The 18,300-nt window shown below is 45.1% G+C and overlaps 1 protein-coding gene across 1 annotated transcript in view; it reads right to left on the bottom strand.

Moving 5' to 3' along the window:
• Positions 1-18,300, bottom strand: part of LOC145402284 (uncharacterized) — a 44,618-nt gene that overhangs the window by 13,794 nt on the left and 12,524 nt on the right. The window contains exons 3-4 of the mRNA XM_080274413.1: positions 13,683-15,327; positions 11,155-13,532 (exon numbers count right to left, since the gene is read on the bottom strand). Of these exons, the coding sequence (XP_080130539.1) occupies positions 11,155-13,532; positions 13,683-15,327 (4,023 nt within the window). The remainder of the gene's footprint in view (positions 1-11,154; positions 13,533-13,682; positions 15,328-18,300) is intronic.

Raw genomic sequence — 18,300 nt, 5'->3', positions numbered from 1 at the left:
AAAGAATGACAAAGACAAAGCTGAAGCTGTATGAATTTTATAAAGCCAATAATCAGCTTTGTGTCACAGTATCCTCTTATAGCAGGATTAAGAAGCACTGTTTCCTCAGTCCCACATGTTGTAAACAAATTCTGTTCCTGTAATGAATTTTCTGGCCCTGGTGCTTTAGCCAGCAGTTGGGGTTGAAGTCAGCTTCCTGGCCTCAAAGCTGAAGCCCTTGTAAAGTTACGAAGTCAAAGTCGTGACCTAAAAACCATGGCTTCTAGAAGCCAAAGCCGGCTTCAATCCTATGCCTGCTCTTCACAGCATTCAACAACTTCCCACTTACTCCATTAGTAATGAAAAGCACATTCTCAAACTAAGAGTAAATATACAACAGAGTCATTGCAAAACATCTTAGGACTACCACTTTTAGCAAAAAATCTTAGGACTGATATGTTAAAGAGAACTGAAAAGACTGAAATAAATCACCAAATTTACACAGACAAACCTTTTACTCAATACCTTGACCCCACTACCCTTACTATCATGATGTAAGCAGCATGTTTCACAGTCTTCATGGTATATATACAGTACTTGGAATCGAAACAGTTGGACTCACATGGATGTCTAACCTTCTTGTTGGCACTCTTTTTTTTACATAGAAGCATGATTCATCGCTGAAAACATTTTCCTAATCCTCTTTCATCCACAATTTGTATTTCTTCCATAATTCAAGCTACTTCTTTTTTATGGCAGGGGTAAGGAGAGGCTTCTTAGAAGCAGTGTGGCAGCAAAGTCCAAGCATTGTCTGGAGCCAATGTTTGATCATCCTTATAAACATGTAGGCAAGCACACCTGGGTTTTCAGCCTTCAACTGCTTACTTGTTACTGATGGCTGATTCATAAGCATCCTTTTGAGCAGGTTGTCTGTCTTCTCAGTCGTTTTCCTCGGTCATCCAGATCCTTTCTTTTGCACCAATGCTATTTCGAGATCCCTGTGTTCAGTATGACTGCACCAGATCGAAATAGCATTTTTGGAGACTCCTAGCTCCTTTGATATTTGAGTCATAGACTAGCCTCTGTTATACATGGTGACAATCTGCATCTTCTTCATGAAGGACTGCAACTTACAAGGCATAATTCTTCTGTAGTCATGTGGAAGGGCATAGACCTACATGGATAAAAATGCAGTGATGAGCAGGGGTGAACAAAATCCAGCAACTCTCCTTGCATAGCTATTTCAACAGTGAGTGGTCTGAGTGAGGTGGCGGTCTTTCTCGGGTAGCCACTGCATTGCTAAATGTATGAGAAGCTCGGAAAAATTCATTCAGTCCTAATGAAAACAGCAGAAACTGTTAGGACCCCCCCCCCCCCAGTGACTACACACCAGTGCATGCACCTTACCTAGTTTACCATCGATACTGGTACACAGTGTCTTGGGTAGGCAACAGGAAACCTAAGTGATGACAACAAATGCAATACTTTTCACCCTAAATCTATACAGTATATACAGGGTGAAGTGCTTGAAAGGGTATAGCAGGGAAGAAAGGTTGCTGGTTCCTTGAAAGCAGTGATAAGATGCACGGAAGTGGAAAAGTTACTACATGACAGTATTGTGATACCAACTCTAACATATGGAAGTGAAGCTTGGACGCTGCTGGAAGGACAAGTCAAAAGTGAGAGCATTGGAAATGAGTTATTTAAGAGGAGTCTGTGGAGTCACATGGAGAGACAGGCTGACAAATGAGGATATAAAGGAGCATTGTGGTGTGGATGTGATAGGAAGCGTTAGGAGGAATACACTGAGGTGGTTTGGCCACGTGGAGAGGATGGAGGGTGAAAGATTGACGAAGAGAGTGTATGTGAGTGAGGTGGAGGGGGGAAGAGGGAGGGGGAGGCCGAGGATGAGATGGAGAGGTATATGAGAGAGGGGTGTGTGAGTTGGGAGCGGGGCAGTGAAATGGTGGGGGACAGGGCGACGTGGAGGCAATTTGTTTGTGGCCACCCTGAACGGGATTGAGGCTCCTGGCAATAGATGGATAGATATACATTTCTGATCCTTTTCTGCTTTGTATGCACTCACCATTCACTCATTCAATGTAGTGCTTCTCTTGGGTGACTGCCCCTTCCTCTCTTCCACCCTTTATTTTTTTCCCCTTCCTTCTATCTACAGGTGACTACACTGAGTGACAAGCCAAATGTCTTCCTGTACACCAGCAAACCATTTACTACACAAGGTGGTAACCATTTAACCAAATTATGGCACCTGGTGGTTTAGCAGGTAATTAAGGCACTCCAATCAGATTAAGCCTGGCAGGTTTATATCCAAGGGATGGTTGAGGTTTACTGCTCACGTAATGCCTCTCAGGGATGAGTGAGGCTGGCCACTCTCATCTTAAATGTCAGGACCAAACTGCCTAGCCCCAAGCTCCCATGTTCCTCATTGGGCAACAATGGATTAGATGATGAACGACGAGTGATTTATTTGTAAACATAGATAATTATGGTATTACTATAACTGCTGTGGAAGAAAATGATGCTCATCAGCATTTGCAACCCAAACTATGTACATATCCAAAAACTTTCCACTGAAGTATGCACAGCCTTACTGGTTAATGATGCATTCAGCACAGTAAGTGGGCAAGGTTGATTTAGACTCCAAAGTAATTACATAAACACTACTTCATTCTCTACTCATGCAGCACTCCTTACTGTCATATCTCTTTATGCTGTCCCTGGTTAATATCGTCCAGTAAACCCTTTTATAGCAAACCTCCATTTACTGAATTTTGGCTTTAATGAACTCTCCGATCCATTCTAACATAGAGCAAACCTCCATTTACTGAATTTTGGCTTTAATGTTTCTCCAATCCATTCTAACAGTCTTTTCACATATTAAACAAGGTAGTTATATATGGGATGCATCTGATCAACCGACTGACATCAGTCTAGCTCTGACTGGCACTGAGTAAACACTTCCACTGCTACTTACCCAGGAATGTGTAAGGGTAAATGAGCATCTAAATGAATGGTTCACAATCAATGTGGGCGTGCAACAAAGTTGTGCGATGTCCCCATGGTTGTTCAATATATATATATATATATGGATGCAACGAGAATAAAGTGTTCAGGAGTAAAACTTACCTTCATATGACTTCCCACCATCCTAATGCAAAATTTTGCCGACACCCTTCCAAGAGTTAAGCATATGTTTAGATGCAGAATTTCATGAGCTTTCTCTTGGTCACTTCAGAATTTCAATACGACCAATAGTAGTTGAATAAATCGCAAAAATTGAAAACTCACAAGTCAGAGTTATCACCATGGAGGAGGGTTGGGACTGAGGGAGTGAGGGGGGAGCCAGAAGGGTACGGAGGAGGGATGGAAGGGGGGAGAGAAGCGAGGCTGTGGGCAGGATTCTCCTCCTCCTGTCAATAGGTCGACAACCGCTTTTACTGTACATATATGCGTGGCTTGTGGTATGTTTGATGCTGAGTGGCCATGCGGAAACAACTCACCGTGACCGAGGGACTTTCGACATTCAGTAGAGGCAGACGGATGCTATCGCCGAACATGTACTCGTAGCTTGTGGCCTGCCTTCAATGGTGGCGGAGATTGGAAAGACTTAGCCCAGTGGCTGTATGATATTGGACATGCAGTGGGGATGTGTACAGAAGTTTTGACACCGCTTGCGGGTTACAGTCGTATTACTCATAAGCTGGAGGTTTGTTGGGAATGATAGGACGAGCACGTGACTGACCACTCAGAACAGGGGCAGACGAACATTTTAGCTCTGGTTGTGGGTTACTTACTACTTCCCATTCACAGCTCATGCCCAGAAGCCACGATACTGAATGTATGAACATGTTGACTGGCCGGCAAAGTTCTTGGGGACTTTTACGTCCGGATAATGGCATGCAAATTTGGATAATGGTTTAATAGAGCCAAGGTGCAGCATCCAGATAATGAACATGTTCAGATACTGAATATCCAAATAAATGTATTACTTTCTGGGTATATTTTTTGCACAATCTAATTACAACCCAAGCTGGTCTGTCAGATACACTGCTGAATTTAATTATGTTGTTGGCAAGATTTCTGTTAATTAGAAATCCTACACCACTAACTCTTTTATTTTGCTCTTCTCTGTAGTAAAACAGGTGGTTGCTGTCTTCAAGCTGAATTACAGTAGATTCGCCTAATCTGCAGATCTGTAATCCATGGTACTTTGGCCAACCAGTCCGTTCTTTTTTTATTCCATGGAAAAAACTTGAAAAACGCGGTTCCTAGGTTCCAAAGTGGCTCATTTCCAAGGAGATTTATAATATTTGGGTGTCCATGATGTATTCCGTGGCTGCTAGCCAATCACAGACAACTTAGACCCGGCAGCCAATCACAGCCCGGGCCTGGTGGCAAGTGTGCACGCTACAGTTCCCATGTTTTTTTTTTTTTGCCTCCTGTCCCACCACCCGCTAACTACATGTGTTCCCCTATGAGTTCTGAGTGTTTTTTTTTTTTTTTTTAAGGTTGCCTCTTCCTGGGGTCTGTTATGGATGGCCCCAACCCCCCCAAGGCAACATTCGACCTAGCTGGGGCCCAAAAAGAAGGCTCCTCTCAGTTATCAGCAGTGTTTGGACGTTATTCATTGGGTGAAGAAAGGAGATAAGTTTGCGCACTTGGCCAGGTAGTACGGCCTGAACAAGTCAACAATTCACACAACAATGCATTGAATATTTCTAAGACTGATTATTTGTGTCTGCTGTTGGCTAGTTAGGTGTACGTAAGATGCTGTAGGGGGGTTCCATGAGGGTCCGGACTAAATATCCTTTTTTCCCATTGGTTCTCAACTTTGTAAACCACGTAAATCATGGGCGGGTACCAGTCTCTAATTGCCATGGATTAGGCGAATCCACTGTACTTTTTCTTTTCTGTGGATCTCACTTAAACCTACAATGTCCCAATTAATCTTTTCCAATTCAGTCATTAAGTTATCAAGTTTGTAATCTTCTGCATGGCTTCTTACATTGTATGCATAGATCTTCAAGGATTTCAGTTTGTATAATATCCCAGCCTACTCATTTTCGACTGCAAACTGCCCGTAAACACAGGAGGTCAAAGGCATGTCCGGGTAATGGTTCTGTCCAGATAATAGACTTCCCTAACCCCCCATTCGTACATAACCTAACTTTGATAGCCAGTGTAAAGGGCCACCACAGTACACACAGTTTAGCAAAGGCAATGCTTATCTAAGATTGGTTTATGTCCAGGTTGATGTGCGGATCTGAGGTAATGGTGCCACATATTACTCGTGGCATTGGAAAAGCGTCACTTTTGATGGCTGCATTTGCAAGTCATGTGTCATTTCTGCAACTTACTGATGTTGCAAACTTGCATAATGTTTCTGCGTATTACAAATTCGCTACTGTATTTAGAAATGCTCGATTTAGGAGATTCCACCGTACAGCAACCTCTCAATTATCCAAATGGCCATTACCTGGACAATCCATTACCCGGACACTGTGATCTGACTCTTTGAAACCATTATCCATACGCTTTTTCAAAGTATCAGGACAAAATGCATATGTCCGGGTGGAAATTATGGCTGCACAAACATTTTCACGCCTGGTGGCACTGCCCTGTCTGGCTGGGCAGTTCACCCAGCGTCCGCTAGAGACCCCCTCAGTCATTCTGAGTTCCCACCCAGGGACAGTGTAGTAAACAGCTCCTCTTGGACAGTTGTTACGGCAATGCATGGGGTATTTTTTGTGGTTGTTCCCTACCTGCTTCAGGCCTTGCTATTCCTTACATGCCACCTCCTAGGGCAGGGGTACTCAGTTACTATGTGTGAAGGCCCAGACACCAGTTTCCTACGTGGCAAGGGTCTGGATGAAAGTCTTAATTCAAAATGTGGTAATAAGAAACAGTTAAGAGCACACAGTGCAATGTATTCAAGCTACATGGTTTTTTTTTGCCTTAAAATGATGATGAAAATAAACTACAAAAATCGGTTCTCTCTCTCTATAAAAAATGTACATTTATGCTAGAAGTAACCATCCATTCTACTAGCTGAATTGGGGTCCTGGGAGAAAAAGAAATGGAAAAAAATCTAAAAGTAAAACACTGCAGGTCTTGGTAAGCATATCTGAGGGTCAAAATTCAACTGTTCTTCTACAGTAGGAGAGAGGGTGACTGAAAAAGAAATTTCATATTTTTCTGTAACACACACAATATTACATAATAGTATGGTATGTAAGTACAGTACAGTTGGGGGGGGGTTCCGGGAAGGAGGATCAATTTTCACTTGGACTGTAAATGTAAATATTTCAAATACAGACCTGTCACTGAGTGACTAAATTATCAATACTTTATTAGTATGAAAATGAGCTTTATTCCTTCTTGCTAATTCCCTGAATGCTGGTACAAATGATGTGACAGCTAGTTTAAATTAATGATAAAGGTGTTCATTGCCAATTCTGGAGCAGGGAAAATTGCTGATCCATGTTAAAGACAACTTAGTTACTTATTTATGTTTAATCCCCCTTTTTAGAGACAGGAAGGTGCTGGGATGCACACAAAAGCTCACCATGGTCCGGATTTTGACCGCAGTCCGCCAACTGAGTACCACTGTCCTAGGGTGTGTGATGATGGCTCCTTCACCAGGGAAAAGGAAGAGGGTAGTGCTGACTCTTTAGTAAAGGGATAGCCTGGGTGACACTGATGCGGGATGGTAGAGCTGTGAGAGTTGACGATGATTTTATTCCAGCTTACTGTACTGTAGTGATTTTATTCTATTTTACCATGACTTTAGTCCATTTTACCATTATGTTTTCTGTGCCCACTGCATTTTTCTTGTGCCTCTGTTTTTTTCTTTACTTGTCAATGCAGGGTATGGCACTGCAATGGTGATTGCTCATCTGTGGTTGATGAGTCTGCTTGACCATAGTAATTGCTTTGCTGTGGTAGCAGTAGTAGCTGTTCCCCAGGCAGTCTGGCTGAACAGCCCCGAGTCCTTTAGGAAGGTCATGGCCGAGACCAGGCTTTCCCACAAAGCTTTCGAATAGTGTATGTTGTGTTGTTGGCGTAGGTGGTTGTGTGCAATGCAGTCTTCCATAATGTGCTTAATAGTATGGGGTGCTGTGTTACATCCTGGACAGGCATCAGCGATGGAGTCATCCGGCCTCTTCTAGTAGCTTAAGAGGGCTGGATGGTGCCTACATCTCAGCCCGGCCAGGTGGACCTTGTCCTCACGAGGGAGATAGGATTCAGAAGGGCGGATGTCAGAAGGACATGCATGCAGCTGGGGGTTGTCTTTAAGTGACTGAATGGAGCTGTGAGTGATCTGTGTATGGATACGCTTCTGGAAGCTGGTCTGAAGTGGACAAGGGGGGAGAGATGACAGTACTGTATTTGTGTACGATATCGTGTGCTGGGCATTGTTTTGATGTTCCTTGGTGTGGGTGGATGTGCTGTCATGTAATGTAGTGGATGTTGTGGGTTTGTGGAGGCTGCAGCAAGAATCTGGGTGCCTCTCAGGTCTAGGTGATCCTTGACTTTGAGGACTTTGGTTTCTTGATGTCCTGGTCTACCAGGCTGTGCAGCCTGTGATCATTTTTAGGGTCTTGTTCTGTATGGTCTGTAGCAGGCTTGGGTTCGAGTACATTTTTCTGTACTCGAGTTCAAGTACGATTACATTACAGTATCACGAATCCAAGTACAAGTACAAGTACTCTGTTTCATAGCTGAACTCGAGTCCGAGGACGAGTACATTTGTGCTGTACTCGAATCCAAGTACGAGTACATTTTACTGATTTAACCTCAATTGCTTTCAGCAGTTTATTGTGTGTATGTAGGTATATATATATATATACAGTACCTACATACAGTACATTTAATAAGATAATTTTCGAACAATTTCCATCCCTGCGTCCTGACTTGGCCTGGTTTTGATTATCGCCTTCCCCTCCCTCCCCCTCCATCAGGGTAACAGCGACCATAAAGGTCAAAATGATTCCAGAGTTGAACTGAATGTTCGACTTTATTCGCGAGGAGTTTGGGGCGAATCTCCCTTGATAGGCTTGGGTCGCTCTGCCTCAGTGACAGCATGCTGTCCAGGGCTCTAGGCAGCTGTTTTTCACTCCTTGCAATTAGTACCAAGGTGCTAACACATTAAAAGCAGCTTATCAGGAGTTAGTAGGCGTGGCTGTACACCACTTGACCTCAGTGACTCACCAACCCAGGCCACCTAGCCTCTCCAAGGACACACCATTGTTACCCTCACCACTTTTATATATCATGGTTGTACTCGAAAGTACTCGTAAAATTGTCGAGTACTTTGAGTCCGAGTACAAGTACAAGCACAAGTATTATGGAAATTTTAAACCCGAGTACAAGTACAAGGACATTATACTGTGTACTTAAGTACGAGTACGAGTCCATGTACTCGGACCCAAGCCTGGTCCGTAGAGTGTTGTAGTGTGTTTTGGTGAGGTTAGGAGCCCAGGCAGGGCTTGCATAATTCATCACTGAATGCATGTATTGTTTGTATACTGTGGTGGTGGTTTCTTTGTTGTGTCCGAATGCTGTATGGGCAAGTGACCTCAAGGCACTGAGTCTTGGTGTTATTTTATTTTTAATGTTTGTGATGTGTTGTTTAACGGACATTGATGTCCTGTACGTTACACCAAGGATTTTGTGTGTGTGTGTGTGTGTGTGTGTGTGTGTGTGTGTGTGGTAGGGGAGTGTTGTTTATGGTGAGGTGTGGGATGTGACGGTCTGCTGTCCAGTTTGTGAGAAGGGTCACTGTAGATTTGGCTGGGGCTATTTTGAGCCAGTTTGTGGTGAACCATATGTGTAGTGTGTTGTGGTAAGGTTGGAGGATGTGTGCAGCTGTGTTTGCATTATGGTGCGTACATGTGTTATACCATCTGCATAGGATGCAATGTGTATCTGTGGTGTGTGGGTATGTCGTGTATGTATAGGTTAAAGAGTGTAGAGGACAAAACAGATCATTGAGGGATGCCATTTGTGAAGTTTCAGATGTTAGAAGACTGACTGGCAAATGTTACATGTGCTTGGGTGTGGTTTACAGGTCTGCTCGACCTGAGAGTGTTAAACAACAGGAACAAGTGTTGAACAAGGTAGTGACCGTTTACAATGGATTTCAAAGTTTGGTTATGTACGAATGGGGGCCAGGGGAGAAGTCCATTATCCGGACGAAGCCATTACCCAGACAAGCCACAGGTTCTATTATGTCAGATAATTGAGGAATTACTTGTGTTTCCTGCATATGAATTATAAGTTAGTCATTCCCTATTCTGAGGTGTAAGGGCTGAAACTAAACAACCACAGTCCAGATCATTCAAGATGCCTGTATTTATACAGACAAACATATATTGGCACAGAATGCCGAGTCCATATATAAACGGACAGGTTTTGTGGACTTCTGTGCAAAAGTATTTGAGTCTGCCCTAGTATACCTAGTACTGAAACCAGAAACAATTGTCAGCAGTGATGTATGGCGTGTGCCACCATCACAAGATGGCCTCAGAACAACAAAAAAGACACAAGGTACAAGTGCAAAGACTGCGATGTTGGCCTCTGTATGGAACCCTGCTTCATAGATACCAAACATTAGAAAATTATTGAAAAGAAGAATGGAGAAAGTGTGTGTGTGTGTGTGTGTGTGTGTGTAAATAATGTACAAAATTTAAATGATACAGTATAAGTAAATTGAAGCAAACCATGAAAACAAGTAATGGAAAGAAAATAAAGCAAGACGTGTGATTTACTGTAACTTATGTGACTGTGTGCAGTATGAGTATTCGTTGTACCTTATGCAAGTGTTTATAGTGCCTTATAACAATATAATGTAAAAAAGAAGTGAATGTGAAAATATGTAAAATAAGCACACAACCCCAACTTCACAACAACACAGTTCCGAATGTAGCCACATTACATAAACCAGGTTGCACTTTCATACTACAAGTACTTCATGTATCCATCCATTCCACACCAAAATGGACTATCTATCCACATCAGCAGCTGACAGTATCTGAAAGTAGCCATCTGACGCAAATCTGGGTATGCTAGACCAAAAACACCTGTTTTCGGGTGGAAAACAGCCAAGGTGAGCACTTTTACTATCACTAGGCTTATTTTAACCACTTTTTCAGGTCTTAAAATAAATAAATAAATAAATAATAATAATAGAAAGGGGGTGTCTGGCCAGCACTGGGAGACAGACAGCCTCCCACATCCTCGGCAGTGGGGACGCAAAAGCCAGGGAAGCCTCCAGCACACAAAGCGTTAAGTAGCTGACTATAGTTGCGGCGCACAACCTTGAGGTTGTCATTATTGTACCCTAGCAACCTACCACTCAAAGTGTGTCCGATTTCGTATCATATCATACATGAATCATATTATTATGCACGAACATATTATACACGAATATTATTATCCATCCATCCATCATCCAATCCTACGTTGCCCCACGAGGAGCGTAGGAGCCCGGGGCTAGACAGTTGGTCCTGACATTTAAGATGAGAGTCACCAGCCTCACTCATCCCTGAGTGGCATTACATGAGCAATAAACCCCAACCACCCCTCGGATATAAACCTTCACTGGCTCAATCCGATTGGAGCGCAATAACTACCCACTAAACCACCAGGTGCCAAAATTTGGTTATCTGGTTACCACCCAGCATAGTAAATGGTTTCCTTGCTTGTCACTCAGTGTAGCATCATCCACAGGTAGAAAGAAGAGGAAAGAATGAAGGAATGAAAGATGGAAGAGGGAGTGTAAAGTTACCTGTGGGCAGAAGGACGAGGAAAGACTGAAGGAAAGAGAGACAGAGGAGGATGGAGGGAAAGAAGGATGGAGGAGAGGAAAGGGCAGACCCCTGAGAGCAGCACTACATTGAGTTAGTGGATTATTATACATGAACATATTATAAATGAATCACATGCGTCTCATACACGAAATCAGACACACTTTTGAATGGTAGGTTACCAGGGGACGATAATAACCTCAGAGTCGCGTGCCATGACTATAGTCTACACCACCCCTGGTGGTATTATATTATCAAAAACCTACTGGCCTCTCATGCCCATGACATCTGCCTTTAAACCTGACTGGTACCTTGGACTTAAATGACAATAAAATAAAATAATTACCTGACTTCATAGGAGTTGTGGTAAGCTTCATCCGTTTTGAGGGCTGATTTGAAGGGGTCGTTTCTGCCTTCCTCTTCTCTCCCCTTGGAGATTTTGGAGTTCTGACCTTCTTGACTGAGAAAGGCTTCTTGGCTGATCTTGAAACTTTTTTCACAGACACTGCTTGAATGATTGGTCTTGATGTTTTCTGTGATGCTTTAGATGTCTTTGGTGACCCTTTTGGAGCAGTCTTGGGGGTCACTTTGAATACTCTGGGAGTCTTTGGAGTAACCTTAGGACTTCGAGATGACATTTTCAAACCCTTTGGACATTGGGAGGTCACAGCTTTTGGAGATTGAGGGGTTTTTGCAGATGATTTAGTGCTATTTGGTGTCAGCTTTAGAACTCCTGAAGATACTGTAGGAGTTTTTGGTGTCTTTGGGGACAGTTTTATTTCAGAAAACTCCTTTGGAATATTAGGTGACTTTGGACTACTCAAGGTCAATTTCATACTGTTATCCTCTGAAGCACTCCTAGGAATTTTAGTGGTCATTGGTGATACTTTTGGACTATTTGAGCTAAGCTTCAATGCCTTAGGGGATACATTCAGTCCCAATTTCACACTGCTTGGAGTTTTGGTAAACTGTTTAGGGCTCTTTGGGGTAAAATTCATGCCCATGGAAGTTCCTCCACCTGCACTCCATGATGTATTATGGGACTTGAGGGAAATGGTCATGGAGCTACTGGAGTTTTTTTTTGCTGACTGAGACTTTGTAAGTCCCTTTGGAGTGCCCAGTGTCACTGAGGTCACCATAATGGATGACTTTGGAGTGCTTTTTGGAGTTTGCTTTGGGACTACCGTCGAACTTTTCTTCATTATCTTAAGAGTTGGCCTTGGACTTTTGGGGGGGTTACCCTTGGGGTTAGCTTTCGTGGCTGGCTCAGGACTTGATTTCAGCCCTGACTTTAGGATCTGCTTAGGGCTGGCCAGGGGAGACTTCCTGGGGCTGGCCAGGGGAGACTTCCTGGGGCTGGCCAGGGGAGACTTCCTGGGGCTGGCCAGGGGAGACTTCCTGGGGCTGGCCAGGGGAGACTTCCTGGGGCTAGGCAGGGGAGACTTCCTGGGGCTAGGCAGGGGTGTCTTCCTGGGGCTAGGCAGGGGTGTCTTCCTGGGGCTAGCCAGGGGTGTCTTCCTGGGGCTAGCCAGGTGTGTCTTCCTGGGGCTAGCCAGGGGTGTCTTCCTGGGGCTAGCCAGGGGTGTCTTCCTGGGGCTTGCCAGGGGTGTCTTCCTGGGGCTTGCCAGGGGTGTCTTCCTGGGGCTAGCCAGGGGTGTCTTCCTGGGGCTAGCCAGGGGTGTCTTCCTGGGGCTTGCCAGGGGTGTCTTCCTGGGGCTTGCCAGGGGTGTCTTCCTGGGGCTTGCCAGGGGTGTCTTCCTGGGGCTTGCCAGGGGTGTCTTCCTGGGGCTAGACATGGGTGTCTTCCTGGGGCTAGACATGGGTGTCTTCCTGGGGCTAGACATGGGTGTCTTCCTGGGGCTAGACATGGGTGTCTTCCTGGGGCTAGACATGGGTGTCTTCCTGGGGCTAGACATGGGTGTCTTCCTGGGGCTAGACATGGGTGTCTTCCTGGGGCTAGACATGGGTGTCTTCCTGGGGCTTGGCAGGGGTGTCTTCCTGGGGCTTGGCAGGGGTGTCTTCCTGGGGCTTGGCAGGGGTGTCTTCCTGGGGCTTGGCAGGGGTGTCTTCCTGGGGCTTGGCAGGGGTGTCTTCCTGGGGCTTGGCAGGGGTGTCTTCCTGGGGCTAGACGGGGGTGTCTTCCTGGGGCTAGACGGGGGTGTCTTCCTGGGGCTAGACGGGGGTGTCTTCCTGGGGCTAGACGGGGGTGTCTTCCTGGGGCTAGACGGGGGTGTCTTCCTGGGGCTAGACGGGGGTGTCTTCCTGGGGCTAGACGGGGGTGTCTTCCTGGGGCTAGACGGGGGTGTCTTCCTGGGGCTAGACGGGGGTGTCTTCCTGGGGCTTGCCAGGGGTGTCTTCTTGGGGCTTGCCAGGGGTGTCTTCTTGGGGCTAGACGGGGGTGTCTTCTTGGGGCTAGACAGGGGTGTCTTCTTGGGGCTAGACGGGGGTGTCTTCTTGGGGCTAGACGGGGGTGTCTTCTTGGGGCTAGACGGGGGTGTCTTCTTGGGGCTAGACGGGGGTGTCTTCTTGGGGCTTGGCAGGGGTGTCTTCTTGGGGCTAGACGGGGTTGTCTTCTTGTGGCTTGGCAGGGTTGTCTTCTTGTGGCTAGACAGGGGTGTCTTCTTGTGGCTAGACAGGGGTGTCTTCTTGTGGCTAGACAGGGGTGTCTTCTTGTGGCTAGACAGGGGTGTCTTCTTGTGGCTAGACAGGGGTGTCTTCTTGGGGCTTGGCAGGGGTGTCTTCTTGGGGCTTGGCAGGGGTGTCTTCTTGGGGCTTGGCAGGGGTGTCTTCTTGGGGCTTGACAGGGGTGTCTTCTTGGGGCTTGGCAGGGGTGTCTTCTTGGGGCTAGACAGGGGTGTCTTCTTGGGGCTAGACAGGGGTGTCTTCTTGGGGCTAGACAGGGGTGTCTTCTTAGGGCTTGGTAGGGGTGTTTTCTTGGGACTTGGTAGGGGTGTTTTCTTGGGTCTTGGCAGGGGCGTTTTCTTGGGACTAGCCTTTGGAACTTTCACGGAGCTAGCTGGAGGGGTCTCCATGGGGCTAGCCTTTGGAGTTTTATTGAGGCTAGTCTTTGTGGTTTTCTTGGGGCTAGCAAGAGGGGATTTCTTGAGGCTAGCCTTTGGAGTCTGCTTGGTGATAGCCTGATGGGTATTCTTGGGGCTAGCTTTTGGAGTTTTCATTGGGATATCTAGGGGGGGTTTCTTGAGGCTAGACTTCAGAGTTTTCTTTGGGTTAGCCTGGGGGGTGTTCTTCGGGCTAGCCTTTGGAGTTTTTTTCTGATTACTTTTTGGAGTTACATTAGGACTCCTGGAGAAAGATTTGGGTGTGGCAATCTTCTTTGGATATTTGTCTGAACTTGTTATTTTCTTGGGAGTTGATCTGGAAACTGAATTTTTCTTTGGTGTTTGCATATTCTTTGGAGATTTTGGTCTCCCCCTCATCTTAGGGGAGAGTATGGGACTTGCAGATATATCATGGGAACGAATTTTCTTGGGAGTCACCTTGGGACTTTTCATGCTTTTTGGAGATACATTGGGACTTTTCATGCTTTTTGGTGAGGTACTAGGACTTTTCATGCTTTTTGGAGAGGCACTGGGACTTTTCAGACCTCCAGATCTGATGGGACTTTCTAAGTCTTTTTGAGATGCCTTGGGACTTTTCAGACTTTTAGGAGAGTGGTTGGGACTTCTCATGTTTGTAGGAGAAGGCTTAGGGACAGACATTTTCTTGGGGGTACCTTTGGGGCTTTTGTGGGAGTATTTGGGACTTGCTGCTTTACTCTGGGGAGAAGTCTTTGTTGTTAGTGAAAATTTAGGTGTTTTATTTGGAGTGGATCTGGGTGACGACTTTCTTGAAGCCCCAGAATTTTTTCTTGGAGTTTCATTTTCATCAATGACCTCACTGGAGGACTTTGGGGCACCTACAGGGTCTTTTCTCAAACGAGCAACCTCAAAGCTGTTCTCTACCTCAATTTTTATTTTTTTGGAGGAGACAGGTGACTGAAGAGGAGACTCAATAACAGTAGTTTTACTACTGCTCAATGTCAGTGCTTGCTTTTTGGGAGATCCAGGTGACTGATGAGGACTGCCATTAACAACCTTTCCTTCTGTTCCTATACTTGCTGATTTAGGACTGGTGTGGTCACCAGAAGTTTCCAAGGCTCTGGGGAGGTGAAGGCCCAGGCTACGAGCCAGATAAGGCTTGACAGGGGTAGGGCTGCGGCGACGGAGAAGGCTCTTGGTAGGGGTGTCTGGACAAGACTCTTCAGTAATCACTGGGGTTGATGGTGCAACAGAGATGCGCTTAGACTTTCTGACACTGCTGTTAAGAGGCAGACTATCTGAAAGACCAGACATGGGGCGTACTCCTGGCTTCTCACCCTTGCTAACTGGGGCTGATGGTGGTAAAAGTCTGTCAAAGTGTTCTGGATTGAGCTGAGGGCCAAATGATACACGTTTCTTCTTGGCATCTGATGTTTCCAAGCACTCTGCTTCTGCATAACTGCGCTTCTGGCCACGTGATTCTGTTGGAAAACATGACCATTCATAAAAAATACTTTGGACCTCTATAATTAGTAATAAATGACACAAAAACTGTGGAACTGTATGGCCTCTTGAAAAAAGCATTATTGCTGTACTCTGCTGCACAGACTTTCAAGAATACTGTAGTTAAAGCTAATTAAGAAAAGTAGACTGCCATGTGAAAAATGTACCATTAAGACTTTGCCATCCACATTATGATAGGGTGATGTATGAACCAGAAATAAGACAAAATACAAAGGAGGGAGAACCCACAAAAGCATACCCAGTGAAATGGGCCAGACAGTCACTTGCACATCATTCACAGTTGAAGAATCCCAACTATGCCACATAGGCCTTACCATACGTATAAATATATATATTTTTTTCTTGTTATAGATATGCTTCATATAACCCTGTGGTGGCATTGATGTAAAGCTCCCCTGCTAAACTTGTCCTTCAACTCTTTCCCAATCCAACAAAAAGATTTTGGATGCAGGAAAAACGTTCATTGGTGCATAATAGTTATTAGGATGTTTGTTCTTTCATGTGGGAGATGGTTCATCAATGGAGAGAGAGAGAGAGAGAGAGAGAGACTGCAAATCTGATATTAGGACCTTTATTTTCAATTGAAAAAGGGTTAGTTTCTCCCTGGTTAAAGAATATTCTTCCCAGCAACCTAAAATTATGGAAATAATAAGATATGTAAGATGACTGGTTTCAATGCAAAATATGATGCTGAGGGCCAAATGATACATGCTTCTTCTTGGCATCTGATGTTTCCATGCACTCTGCTTCTGCATAACTGCACTTCTGGCCACATGATATATATATATGAAAAAGAGGACTTATGTACCTAGGAGGAGAATATGGAAGCTGAAAAACCAAGCAGTAAGGGATGCCTTCTATAGCGAGTCGACGAGTGGTGGCTGAACAGGGAGCTGTAGACGGAGGCGTTAATGAAGAGTACAGAGCCCTCAAGAACAATCTCTTGAGAGTTACTGATGTAACATGCGGTAGGACAAGAGGACCACCAAGACATAAAGTAACTTGGTGGTGGGATGAGGGTGTAGAAGCAGCAGTTAAGGAGAAAAGAAGGCTTTTCCGGGAATGGAAGAAGGGTGGTAGCAAAGAGGAATATCTGGCTGCCAAGCATAGGGCTAGAAGAGAGGTATACAGGGTGAAGTCTGAGTCACAGAGACTTTTACTTGATAACCTAAATCATGGGGAAAGGAAAAATATGATATTTAGGGTGGCAGGTCAGGTGAAGAGGGATAATCAGGATATTATAGGTGAGCAAAGTGTGAAGAATGATGAAGGAAGGGTAGTGGTGAACAGCGAAGATATTAAAGATGCATGGAGAGAGCATTATAACTGGTTGTTGAATGAAGAGTTTGACTGGGACAAAGAAGGTTTGGAGCCAGCAGATCCAGTGTCTAGCCCTTGGCCTTTGATTGATGCTGCTACTGTGAGTGAGGCAATAGGCAGGATGAAGGTGGGGAAGACAGCAGGTGTGTCTGGGTTGACTGCCAAAATGTTGAAGGCCTCAGGCGATATAGGGGTGAAGTTAGTCACTGACCTGATAAATAGGATTATTTATGAGTGTGTTGTCTCAGATGATTGGCTGAAGAGTGGAATTGTAAATGTGCATAAAGGGAAGGATGATGCCCTGGAAAGGGGAAATTATAGAGGTATAAAGCTTTTAGATCAGATAATGAAGGTAATGGAGAGAGTTTTAGAAGGTATGATTAAAGAAAGAGTAAATACCGGTACTAATGAGATGCAGTTTGGGTTTATGCCAGGTAGGGGGACCACTGATGCCATATTCATTGTTCGACAGCTTCAGGAAAAATATATTGGTAGGAGAAGGGATCTTTATTTTGTTTTTGTTGATTTGGAAAAGGCCTTTGACAGAGTCCCTAGAGAGGTGGTGAAGTGAGCAATGAGAAAGCTTGGCTGGTTAGAGTGGTTATGGCTATGTATGTGGGTGCTCACACTCAGGCAAGAGTGAATGGAGATTTGAGTGATGGGTTTTCTGTGAATGTTGGTGCGCATCAGGGGTCAGTTTTGAGTCCCATGTTGTTTATCATGGTACTTGAAGCTCTTTCACGTGACTTTAGAAACGGACTTCCATGGGAGTTGTTGTAAGCTGATGATTTGGTGTTGATTGCAGAGAATGAAAGGGAGGCGGAGGAAAGGTTTAGGAAGTGGAGAGATGGTATGGGGTACAAGGGCTTAAGGGTAAATGCAGATAAAACAAAAGTGATGACATCTAGGGTTGGTGGTGGTACTGTCAAAGACGAGGGAGAGTGGCCAAGTGCAGTTTGCCACAAGGGCGTGGGAAGTAATTCCATCTTGTGCGGTGTTTGTGATAAATGGGTGCATAGGAGATTTAGTGGTATCAGAGGTAGACTGCGAGATAATGCTGATTTTATGTGTACGGCTTGTCAGGGAGAGCAGGCTGAGTTTGTCAGACGTGAAAGAATTGAACTTGCTGGTGAATCTCTTGAGTGTGTGGAAGATTTTTGTTGTTTGGGAGACATGTTGTGTGCTGGAGGTGGGGCTGGAGCTAGCTCTGTGGCTAGGGTGAGAAGTGGTTGGAAGAAGTTCAGGGAGCTCTTGCCTCTCCTGACATTGAGAGGACTCTCCCTACGTGCTAAGGTGTCTTTGTATGCAGCATGTGTTAGGAGTGTAATGCTACATGGTAGTGAGACCTGGGCAGTGAAGGAGGAAGATATTCACCGGTTCAGACATACAGAAATGACAATGATTAGGTGGATGTGTAGTGCGTCCCTCAACTCTTCCACGATGGAAGAGTTGAGGGGTAGGATGGGACTGGAGTGTATTGGTGTCGTGATGAGGAGAGGTAGATTGAGATGGTTTGGACATGTGGAGAGGATGGGGGATGATAATTGGGTGAGGAAGATGAGAAGTGTTAATATTGGGGGTGGGGTTACGAGAGGTAGACCGAGAAAGAC

The sequence above is a fragment of the Coenobita brevimanus genome, chromosome 57, assembly GCF_032717465.1.
Source record: "Coenobita brevimanus isolate Jiangsu-jjx chromosome 57, ASM3271746v2, whole genome shotgun sequence".
Lineage (NCBI taxonomy): Eukaryota > Metazoa > Arthropoda > Malacostraca > Decapoda > Coenobitidae > Coenobita > Coenobita brevimanus.
The sequence above is the reverse complement of the archived record's forward strand: the minus strand, read 5'-3'. Positions and strand labels throughout refer to the sequence as shown.